Source organism: Anoplolepis gracilipes, chromosome 2 (genome assembly GCF_047496725.1).
Source record: "Anoplolepis gracilipes chromosome 2, ASM4749672v1, whole genome shotgun sequence".
Classification (NCBI taxonomy): domain Eukaryota; kingdom Metazoa; phylum Arthropoda; class Insecta; order Hymenoptera; family Formicidae; genus Anoplolepis; species Anoplolepis gracilipes.
In genome coordinates, this window is record NC_132971.1 from 4009114 (window position 1) to 4021905 (window position 12792).

Below are 12792 nucleotides of genomic sequence, written 5' to 3' on the forward strand. Positions count from 1 at the left end.
TATGATCAAACTATTAAAAATAATATCTAATTACCTAAGATTCTTTTAATTTACTGACAAAAAATGTATATATATTTGTATATCTATATATATATATATATATATATATATATATATATATATATATGCGAGATATTAAAAAATATTTTTATTGCCGGCAACGTGATACAACGATTGGTAACGTAATATGCAATTCTTCGAGAAAGATCGGGATGTTGTTATACAAGTTAGCACTTGGGATCTACTTTTCTCGCCGTTCTGGTTGAAAAGAATACTCGTGAACCTGACGGTTTGCACGTGGTAGTTTGTTTTATCCCTAAACAACGCTAAATGCAAAAGGGCGAAGGCCTCACTGTACTCTATTGTCACTGGAACACAGGAGGGAACATGGTTTATGATTCTTATAGACAGTATTTATTTAGATGCCGCACTTCTTCCTTCGTCATTGCCTCAAAGAATGTCATATTTATTTAACTTCTGTGGCATCTGGAAGCTCACAGTCATATATAAAATTTAGAGAAATAGCTTCTCATGATAATAAAATAAATCACACTTCTTCTTATCTATTCTATTGTGATTACATAAAGCTCTGCTGCGCGTATTAATTTTGATTATTACATTTATTAATTGCATTCAACTTGGCAAATGACGAAAAAAGGCATGTTATTATAATTCAATTAAATAGTTAGCTTCATAATTCTGAAAGATTTTTTAAGTGTTCTGGAAAATCATGCGTCTTTTACTCCGAAAGAAACCGAAATGTATGCTATGCCAAAATTTGCTGACAATGAGAACAATAATTACAAATGAAATAAAGAAAAAATGTCAGAAGCCAATATATATGTGCAATCTTAATAAGTACTCTCACTGACAACTCGTTATATCATATCACTATCCTTTACTCTTTTCGTAACAAGTCGTTACTTATATACTCATTACTTATATAGTCATTAATTATATAGTCATTAATTATACAACATTCATAACAAAAATTTTTTTACACCGAGAGAAATGTCACTTATTACATAATAATTGTCGTTCTGAGTTTTATTAAAGACTTTTTTTAATTTTTCGAATTAATTCTAAATACGTAAATACATTAGTAAAATAATTACTAAATTTTATTTAGCAATTATCAAAGAAATTGGACGAAGATGTATAAGATTCGAGAAACGAGAAAGAAACGAGAAGGAAAGAAGAGAGAAAGGAATCGTCGCCGAAGGAAAGAAGTCTGGAGGTTCTTCTCAAATTGCGATGAAACCGAGCACCGCTGCGTCGCGCGGGTTTCGTATAACGAACGGACCACCGATGACGGTGCTGCTCGTCTTTCTCTCTCTTTCGCTTCTTTAATGGATATCTATTCAACCATCCACCGACTTCGACTAACAAATTCTTATTACTTCAAGGAGTTGCGTATGTACGCAACGAAAAGTAAATTTGATAAATGCACATGATGATAAAAAATGATGACGATAAATGATCGGAAACTTTGAGAAAAGGATGTTCATCTAACTTATCGTCGCAACAATGTTTAAAAGGACGGAGTGTTTTAATAAAAAATTTGAAGTTATATGTGTATAAATACTAAATACATATTTTTGTAATTGTGTAGAGAGATACTTAAAAGTTTCGAGGTATGATATTATATCACGGATGGACAGATTATATAGCAAGTTACTGTAAAATAATTTTATTCTGTAAAAAAAATACATCGCATTTCAGTCTCGCAAAGAATACGTAGTTAATTGTCGTATCAAAAATAAATTATAGTATACACAATTCAGCGGGCGATATGATACAGTGCTTAAGATTAACTAACTCTTATAACGGGCTATAATACAAAATTTACATGATCTATTTACACATATATCGCTAAAAAATATTTTATACGAGATCACATGTCGGCAATTATTACATTTTCCAATATATTTGTACAATTTTCATGAGTATACAACAAATAGTTGTGCATGAATATCAAAAATAATGTGAAATAAATGGAGAGAGCAAACGATATTAGCAAAAATAATTTTAAGACAGCGGAGACAATAGTCATTTCATTACTATACTCATTAACGAAATAATTATTGACTATAAAAAAGAAAAAAAATTTGAATTTCTTATCAATTTATCCTTTACTATTACATATACGCATAATAATTATTTATATTTTGTAGAAGGCACATTTGTCAAATGCCATGATATTAAATTACTGCATTAAAATAATTATTCTATAAATTTTCAAATTATAGATTTTATCTATTGTCTTTTATTTTTCTGATTAAGTAATTTTCACAAATAACGTTCTTGTTTGTAATGTTAATGTTGGCGACGTTTTACGTCCAGTTGCGTCAAATATAGTCGCACAACTCGCGAATCTCGTACTCATTCATGTGTCTCATTCGAGCGACTTCTCTTTACCTTAAGTTTAAATAAAGTTAGTGACTTCCGGCATCGCGGAAAGGGAAACGAATTTCCTCATTGCAGCAGGTCGTAAAGCGCGGTAATGTAAGATTGAGCCATTTGCAACGTCTCGTACTTTGACAACTGTCTATCATTGCCCAGGGATGGCAGATAAGCGCGCAATCTGTCGAAGGCCTTATTCAGATTCTGCATTCGTCTCCTTTCACGCGCGTTGGCGGCCAGTCGGCGTTTCCGGACGATGGTTGAATTAACGTACTTGCCCCGTCTGCGGACCGCATCGCGGTCACCGGAAATAACGTTGACGTTCTCCAAATGATCCACACCGTCCTCGCTGATCTCCGCATCTTCCTCGCTGTCACCGTCCATTATTCTGTCGGATAAGCCTCCACTGGAGTTGCTGACGACACTACCGTGACAGGATTGCGTTTTGTCGTTATCCAGGATCATCGTCTCCTCGGCGTCCTCTCGCTCAGCGTCCAGATTGATTATCTCCTCGCTCACGAGATGATCCATCGCGTTGACGCGCATTCGCTTGTGTCCGACGTTGCTCAGTCCGATCGTCGACGAGGTTCTCTTCATCGTCGCGCTCCTCTTATCTTTGCCGACCGAACCCAATAGCCGATACGTCGACGTGCTGTTGATCGTCTCCGGTTCCGATGAGATTGACAACGTTGTGGCTGGACTGACAGATCGCAGACTAGCGGTGGGACTTGGCGTGTGCCAGCCGTCGCTACAGTTGCTGCTGTCATAGACGAGACTCTGCGGCACGGCGAGGGTGCTTACGGGTGGCAGGCCGATCTTGTTCGTCTTGGCGTAATTCGGCAGGTCCAGATACGTGCAGGCTGCAAGCGGCTCGTCCTCACGAGGCGGGAACATGTATCCGTAACGAAACATCTCCTGCAGTTCCATAGCAGGATCTCTGCGAAACGAAACGCGCGCACGCGCTACGATTTCACGCGTGTGAAAACGACTCCCTTTTTAATCCCGCTCGAAGATCCTTTCACTGAAATCGCACTTGATAACCGCGATCGCGAGAGTCTCTTCTCCTCTTCCGCAGCTTCGTCCTCAAAGATGGTCTCCTTATTTCGGACGAAGTTGGATCGAACAAGATATCGCGATACTCGATAGAAATCGGCAATGATAGGTTTACGAATCGACGCGTGATATCGAGTCAAGCCAAGCCACAGGGTGGTTCTGAAGTCGGGTGAAACGGCGTCGGGATATTTATGCGTTCGCGGAGCGAGGCACCCTCGTGTAGCACGTGCCGCGTCACCAATCGCCGTCGAGCACGGCTCCCCACTTCGAGGCGAAGGAGCCGGGGCCCCGGAACCGGCCAAGTCGGGGTACGCGAGCGGGGGCCGCAACAGGTGGCCCGGCGCCTCCGTTGTACACGTACGCTCTCGCATATGGAACCGCGTAGCCATTAAAGTCATAGCGCATTAAAAAAAATTAAAAACATTAGAATGTGCACTATAAACGAGTGAATCAATCGTTAATTAATTAATCGCAAGTCAGATTTAGTTTACTATTTATTACTGAATTTCTATTTTTTTCTTCAATTTGTGAAATAATATATTCTTGTGTGCTTTTTTTATACGCACATTTTTATATGTATTTTATATGTACATACAAATGCAAAATGCGAAAGTTTAATGAAAACGATGGCAATGACGAAGGCTGTTTTTCTCGTCATAATGCTCGATACCTGCTGTCAAGTCGCTACTTCGTTCTATAGCCTTGTATATGCTCTTACGCTTCCCCAAGCGCAACACCGGAAAATCGCCGTTAACATGTGCACGCACGTATGAGGGAGAGTGTACACTTTGTAACCATACAACGGACACGCGTGCGAATTTTGGCCTATGAGCGCACAGGTGGAAAGTATTATATAATTAGTAATTGGATCACTTTGTGTACGCAAATTATATTTAAGTGTGCATCCAATATTTAACTTATTTAAGGAATTTATATCAAAATGCAAATGTCATAGAAATGATTCTTTCAATTTCCTCGAAATGTCATCCGAAGACATATTGATATGACATGAAAATAATTGCAAATAGACGTATATTGATTCGTACAATATACAATTTTAATTTTTTTTAAATATCGCAAAATTATCTACACTAAACAAATCATCAAAGCGAGAACATTACATTTTAATATAACTCTTTCATGACTAACATAAATCTAATTTGTTACTGTAATATATGCACACTGAAAAGTATGATTTTTTTGGTATGAATTAACACACATTTAATTTTTAAATACTTTTCTATGAAGAAAGACTGATTAAACGCGATATGGTAATAAAAATGACACATGGCCGAAGATACTTTGTTAAAATTTCTAGAATGCGTCTCTCGATGCATTCGGAGATCCATCGAGAATCGACGAATCGAGCTAGCTTTGGCCGTCTTGTCTCCTGAAACAGAAATGGATCGTATCTACGCAAAAAGGTGCAAATACTTTAAGGGTGCAAGGTCCAGTTACATCTTTACTCGCTCAATTAGCGAAAACAGGTAGGATAAAGTTTGCGGCGACCGCGACACACGGTGGTCCGTGGCAACCCGATCTCTGTCTCATTCTCCTGTCGTTCCGAGCGCGCCTGCCGTCTTGGATTTCGGAGATCGTCTCACAGCCGCCCAAAAATTCTTCCTAAGTAGTGGAATAATCCCCTCTACTTAAAAACCTTCCGTATCTACAACGAGAACGTTCATGTGCGAAATGCGCGCAAATCGACGCGCGATTTCGTCTCGCGCGTTTCGAACTATTGTTAAAATCTCAAAAAGACAGATAGATAGATAAATGCATTTATTGAAGTTCTCTAAAAACATACAAAAAAAAATAGAACTTATTTCAAGTATAAATTGCAAGTAAAATAATGATAACTAATAAAAATAAATTAATGAAAAAAATCTGTTATTTTAAGAGAAATGATAATAGCTAATATTTAAGATAAAAAGATATAAAAGTGCATTTAGAATAAAAATGCGACATTATGAACAAGTAGAAAAGCGTTTAACAAATTAGAAAGATAATGTGATGATTAGAAGAAGCAGAGAATGAAAGAGAAAAAACAGACGGCGTAATGAGAAATTAACACTATAGCGAACTATATCGATGTAATTGACGTATTTAGGGAGGATGAATATCACTTGGGAAATTTTTTTCTCGCGTTATGTAGATCCCAGGTGCTAGAAGAGATTTTTCTTCGGTTTCCAATATCCCGCGCGATATTCTCTCACTTTTTTTCCGTTCATCAGGCGCAATTTAAAAATTGATCGCTTTCATCTATTATCATCTCGTTCCACGGATGGAATTGTGGCGGAACCAATAATTAGGACGGCGAAGCGTAAGTCTGGCCTACCTGCCTCTGCCCTTGCCCTATCCACCTATACCTTTTACCTTTTTACCTACCTACCTGCCCGTAACGTCGGCGTTGCACGCTCAACCCACTCATTCTGTTGCGTCTGGACTTCTCGACTTGCCAGAAACTTGCCGACGCAATCGGAACGAACGGAAGATAACGCATTTATCAAGAAATAGCTTTTCTGAAGAGTTGAAATTACATGGCTTATACAATTTGATATAAATGTGGTAAACTGAAAACACAGAACCATGTATGTGTGACTACAATAAAAAATACATTTCACATAATATATAAATACACATTTAAAAATATATAATTATAATTATATACATATAAAAATACAAAAAAAATATATTTTTAAAAACGTTAAAATAATTACGCAATTTAAAAACGTTAAAATAAAATACGCAATTTATTTATATATCATAGAAGATAAAAAAAGCCATTTTAAGAACAAATAGCGTAAGATTAAGAAGCGTAGAATTTAAAAGGAGGATTGCGCAAATCCCAACGCGGCGAAGAAGAGAGAAGTGATGTAGAGGGAGAGAGAAGAAATGATGGCAAAGAGAGAGAGAGAGAGAGAAACTGCACGCGAGGCGGTCTGCTGCAGGGTGGATCCGCCAGGGTGGGATACGCCCTGGGCGTGAGTCGAGTAATTAAATACAAAGTGAACTCATTTGTGGAGCTCGGTGGCAAATAACATGTTATCTGGCAACTAGCGGTAATTTATGAGGGCGCCGTATGACGGTGCGATCCCTCCGCCGGCCCTCCACGAAGATTTCCCATCCCGTGTTGGGTATCCTCCCGACCTTTATGGGGTAATCCGATGAATATGCATTCGCAGATAGAGACGTAAGCTTTCGCGGACTGGACTGGAATTTTTTCGGGGCTGAGATAGGTATATTCGAAGGAACGCCACATTTTTATTCCACCCTCTTCTTCACGACCCTCTCTCCCGCCGCCGCACCAACTGACCTTCCCTTCGCTACGGTCTCACGTTGTTTCATCAATAATTCATTAAATCCAACGTGCTCTGATAGATATGTTCTCTATTAGATCGAAAAGCGAGCAATTAACCCAAAATCATTATCGTTGCCTTCCAAGAAAACGGATGGTCGTCCTTCATAACTTTCAACTCATTCACTGGATCAAATTTTTAATCTTTAAGTATTTACTGAATTCTACAAACGCAATGTTAAAAAAGTAAATGTAACTTAAAAAACTATGTATGAATTCCGCAAGCTTGTTTTCAAAAATTAGAGATACGTATATCTTTTAATATTTATTAAATACTCATATATTATTTATTTATTTTCTAATTTAATATTTATTAAATACTAAGAAAATTACTGGAAAAATTATAGCTTTTTAAAATAGATATATTAAAATATAAAATCTTGAGAAAACTATAATTATTAATTATATCGTTCAAAAACATTATTCCAGATTGATCAGTATATTGATAAACATCTCATGTGTCATAATAAATAATTTCTCGCGTTCTTAGTATACGTATGTTTTTTTTTTTAATTAACGAACGAGTTACCATGATATCTGCTGATGGGTGGCAGGGTGTCGTCCGCCACGAGCTGCCTGCCCCTCGGCTCTGCTCTCGTGTCTGCAGAGCCAGACAGACAGAACAAAATCGTAGAGGCTTGTTAAGCGAGTGCGTGCCGTGCTGATTCTGGGAATGCAATTACCGTATTATACGGTTCCGCTTTTCAGATTCCTCGTTTTGTCCCAACGAGAGAACTGCTACCATACCGCCGCCACCGTTCGTTTTCTCGTGTTGTTGTGCCCAGTTGTGATTCTAAACATGAAACGTGTGCTCCACTATTCTTCCAAGCGCGTGAAACGTTCCTCAAACAAGGCCCCTTAGCCGTAACAAAGACACGAAACAAGACGATTTCTCGCAGAACACTCGGCCCGCGGTGATTTCTTCGTCTCGAACTACTAATTGATTCAATAGATATTTTTAAAGATCATAACACATATAGCTTTCGAATTGTCAGTTCAATCGACCATTCGTTAACATGATGTTATCTATCTTTGATAATTCTTATTATTTTATAAGATAAAAATTTGAAAAATATTGCTGCTCGTTAAGAATTAATTAAAAACTTCTTATCATTGTTCTCGTATTAAATAAATAAAAAAAATTTTAATTTAAATATTTATAAAGAAGTACTACTTCGAGATTCTTTCGCACTTTTCTCCGCATCTGTAAAGAAATATAGCAACTTTACGATCTCATAAGACACGCGTTCGTCGAAACCGTAAAGTCGATTTATGGTCCCCAAGAGATCGATTTCCCATAACTGACGACAGCTAGCAGCTCTAAGCTCACGTTTTCGGTGGACGACCGCGACGATAATGTGTAACAACGCCACCGTGGGGATAGGTCCGCTTCTCCCTCGCTTGCAACTTTGTTTTCTTCTCTGAAATCTAGGGGTCAATTAGCGATTACGTCGGAAATGGCATATCGGGGTGTGCGCAAATCACTAGGCGGCACGTTCGGTCGCGACGCGATCAGACCATAAACCATCGGGAAAATAGTCCCTGAGGGGTAAAATGAAGTTATTGTCCTATAATCGTTCGTTGAGTCCGGAAGAAACCACTGTCCGAAATTCTATTCTTGATGGTCGTCGTTATCCTTGATCATCCAATACGGGGATCGTTTAACGATATCCGTCCAATTTCTAATAATGCCGCTTTCGTCGCAGTATATATTCAATGTCTCCCATTAGATTCCTCGATTCAAGTTTTTCAATCGTATTTAATGCCTATAATCTTGAAAATTTGTCGATTTGACTAAAAAATATAGAAACATAGATTGATTTCTTTATTTTAAAAAATAATTAAAAAAAACTCATATGTCTCAAAAATTATATCAGCTTTCTATTTGATTACAACAAATTCTTATGTACTTATGTGTAAGAAAAAAATGAATAAAAGATTCTTATAAGTATATCTATATAAAAAAATAAAGTCTCTTAATATTAAAATATTCATTTACTTATTTAATTACATATATTAAAACGCGCTTATTTCATATTATCTTGAAATTCCAGTATTTATAAATACGAGGTCAATCTACACTTCATATGCAAGAGACGAGTTCAAGATAAGAGTCATTGCTAAGGTAATCACGTGTATATTAGGTACGCATGATTAAAGGAAAACTCACGCACGCCGACGACGGAGGGAGGAACGGATACGAGGGAGAGCAGACGATGGGGAAACAAAAGATGCAATAAAGGAAAATGATATTCTTCTCGGCCTCTACGAATGATATAGAAGCCGGAAAGAAAGCGGGGTCACTTGCAATTGCCACCCTGACCACCCTTATGTTTTTTAACATTCATGAAACGCGCGCTGGCGTCGTTAATCGGGCGTAATATATATGTATTGTAATATGGTAACGATCGGCGCGTCGGGGCGGCCCGCCGCAGGAAGGTAGTCGTAATTAACTTAAGCCTAATAGAGCGTTTAGTTAAGGTTGCTTTGGGGTAGGTCTGACGCATTAGCATAAATCATAGAGGCAAATTCCCGGCCCGTAGGCGAGCGCTAGTTTATCATGGTTTAGAAATGAAGGGGTTACCCGACTTGCTACACGTTGCTGATGATTACGATGGCGGACGATCTGACGAATTTTCCGCCGTGGTGAAGCGCAAGAATTTTCCGAACGTCGTATATAATTGGTATAAAAAGTTAAATCAATCACATCAAATGTAAATCAGTTACATAAACAAATTTAAATAAGAAATATAAGAAATTTACTTAAATGGAATGATATAATATGTAGCTTTATTATATATCATTAATATATAATGAAATAATAAGATTTAAAATTTATTGAAATTTTATATTAAATTTATAAAAGCAGTGAAACGTAATTAGATTTTCGAGTATCTTAAATATTTGATTATTTAAATTTTACAATATTTTAATTTTTTATCTTAATCTTTCTTTGAGTAGATTAGATAGCTTTAGCTATTGATGTTCAAATATTTGAGCGAAGAACATTTTAAAATCGACGAATACGAGAGACATAATAGAAATGCAATAACGCGGTAATAAGATGTGCCAAAAGTACCATACGGTCCATGCCCGCAGCGATTCCTGCGCATCGCAATAAGCGAGAAAAAAATGCGTTATCCCTATTTTGTGCATGCATGGTGCTCCGATTGTGAGAACGCAAAGTTCGGGCGGAGGGAGACAGGATGCGCCACTGCTTAATATTCAAATATAAAAATTGAATATATAGTTACCGTTGATTGTTCCGCGGAACCTGTATGCCAAGTTTAATGCGCGCTAGTCGACCTGTGTGGTCCCGCATATAAAGGTAGCTCCTTCTTCCCGGATCGAAGTTTCGCGGACGGTACATTTTATCCTCGGATGCAATTACTTTGCCAGTCGCGATATTGATATTACACAGGATATAAAAGATTTGAGAGAGGCCAACTTGTTATTAATTTTTGCAGAAGGTAAGTATGAATATAAAGTTTGAAAAAGTTTTCATGTTTTTTTTTTCTTACACATTATATAGAAGTTATACCTGTGTACCGTATTGTTCCGAAAAATGGCTTTCCGAGATTTAATTGAGCCTCTCTACCCTTTCGATTACCTGCAAATTAGATTCGATTCCGCGGGCGAGAAGAAAAATTTCGACCCGAATCGTTCATCTCGATCGATCCGTCTCGAAACGATAGCCGTTGTCGGAAGGGTTTTCAACCCTTGACCGCATTAGAACACTTCGAGGGCCGCGCGATCCTAGAATCCCTACCGCAGAGGTTTACATCGGTTATGAAACCCATAAAAATGCCCAATTTTAAAATTAACGTTGCCATGTCGAACGAAACTCCCCGGTTTCCAGGCTCCGGGAAAAAGTTTCGACTAATTCAATCGGGTCGCGATCACAAAGTTGTGGGCGGGATATTTTTCCCACGCGTCCGATCTTTCTTCCAATATTAGATGCCGTTGTGTGTGTGAGTGTATTAATTGAGATTCTTTTACTTTCCCTATTATGAGGAAAACGCTTTAAAATATCAAATACAAAAAAAAAGCAATTGTTAAATAAAATAATCAATTTCCGCGAAGGATTTCATTCCAACAGATATAGTTCCTTTCAAATATATATTTTCTCACGCGGTAGTTCCGAAAAGATATATTATTTTATGCGACCACAAAAATAAATAAAGGGATATAGTGGTTATTCACTGGTTGACTGGTTATTCATCGTCTATCCTACTGAAGCAAATTATCGGTACCTATCGCGACGAGCTCGTTTGCGTGGAGACGTTCTTTGTAATGAGGAGCAAATTCATGACATGATTTACACGTCTCTGCCGATTCACGCGCGCGCGCGTGGAAAAGAGAAAAAGAGACAGAGAGAGAGAATTTGACGTGAACGTTTTGCTCGCCAATAACATTTCTGATTAACGTCAATGACGGGATAAATGGCTAAACGTTTTAACCTGTCGGTCGGCCGCGTCGCACAATGACGGCCGCAGGCGCGGCAACGATTTTTTCGACGAACCGCACCGATGCAATTCGGTCGCCATAGAAATGCTAACGCAGCTTAGAACTATCAAAGGCCGCCGGCTCCTTTGCCACAACGATACGGCCATTGTGAATATGCCCTCGCGTGTCGTGCGCGACTCTTGCTTTCGCGCGGATTCGTGAATGTTACGAAATTAGTAACGAGAAACTTGATTCCCGAAGAAATCCCGGCCACGCTGCTGTCGCCCGACGAGAACAAGCAGGGGGAGGGAAGATAAGTATATTCTGTCATGGTTCTCTATGAATCTACCGATCGCCGAAGGTCGTCGCGAAGACACATTGGCGACCAGACATAAAAAGAAAAAAAGGAAGAAAAAGTATAAAGCGACTCCAGAACTTTTCGAATCACACTGAAAAAACTCACCTTTACTTTTATTTTATATAAATTCTCGTGAAAAAGAAAATAATTAATATTATACAATTATATTTAATTAAACAAGTACAGATAAGCTGTTGTTATTAAGTTGTGACCGCGTAGAAATTTATCAATGATATGCACACTTGAAAGAAAGTTATTTTCTTTTTAGATATTAAATTATGAAATCTGTGATTCAATACAAATCATGCAAAAGATGATCTCGGCTTTTACAGAGAATGTTAGATGAATAGAGGAGCAAGATGAGGAAAAAATGTAAACATGAAAATATTCATTCTATGGCGACGATCTAAGAATAAAATGTAGATTGATGGCGCATACATGATTTCGGACACGTTATGAATGCAAATGAGCAATTTCGGAACTTAACACTTTCACGGATTTAGCCGTCTACGAGCGTGATACGATGTGTAACACGTGTGTGAGATAAGCATAATCCCGTCTCGGATCATCCCGGCGCCGCATACCGTGACTGACCATGACTGACTGAATGACTGACTGACTGACTTCTAACAACGGACGGGGCGGTGGTTCGAATCAAATTATCGCCCGGGGACGGCACGCACGCCGCGAAAATCGATAATCGTTAATCTGGTAGCGTTAAGATCGGAACGTCTGCACGAAAATCGCCGCCGTTTCTGCACGAACCGCGACGACGAACCGAAACTTAGTAGGTACCTATGTATGCGGTATGCATTTCATTATCTGCATTTCCATAATTAGAAAGTAATCGCCGAACCGTTTAGCGAGGCGCAAGGACGCGACTTAATATCGCTTTTTGCCGAAAGCATTGAAATAATATCTATTTAATATAGTAATTTGCGTCGAAAGTGTCGAGAGTATATAAAATTGGACCGCGATGAAGAAAATAATATCGGACAAGTCTTCTAAAGAGAAGTTTCTAAGATTATCTAGTATTGAGAAAATGCAATACTGCGGATAATCAAAAGTGCAAATATGTTTTCCTAATTTCCAAATTTTTGCTATTTATCTCTAAGAAAAAATCAAGCTGTTTTCTTATAATTCTTGAGAGCAATAAAAGATATGTCAAAATAATAAC

General features: G+C 38.1%; 1 protein-coding gene across 1 annotated transcript; it reads right to left on the bottom strand.

Annotated features, from left to right (window-relative positions):
• Positions 1 to 2348: 2348 nt before the first annotated feature.
• Positions 2349 to 3330, bottom strand: Ato (atonal). Its single transcript, XM_072886991.1, has one exon. The coding sequence runs from the start codon at positions 3328 to 3330 to the stop codon at positions 2476 to 2478; it is 855 nt and encodes a 284-aa protein (XP_072743092.1). The 3' UTR covers positions 2349 to 2475.
• Positions 3331 to 12792: the final 9462 nt, after the last annotated feature.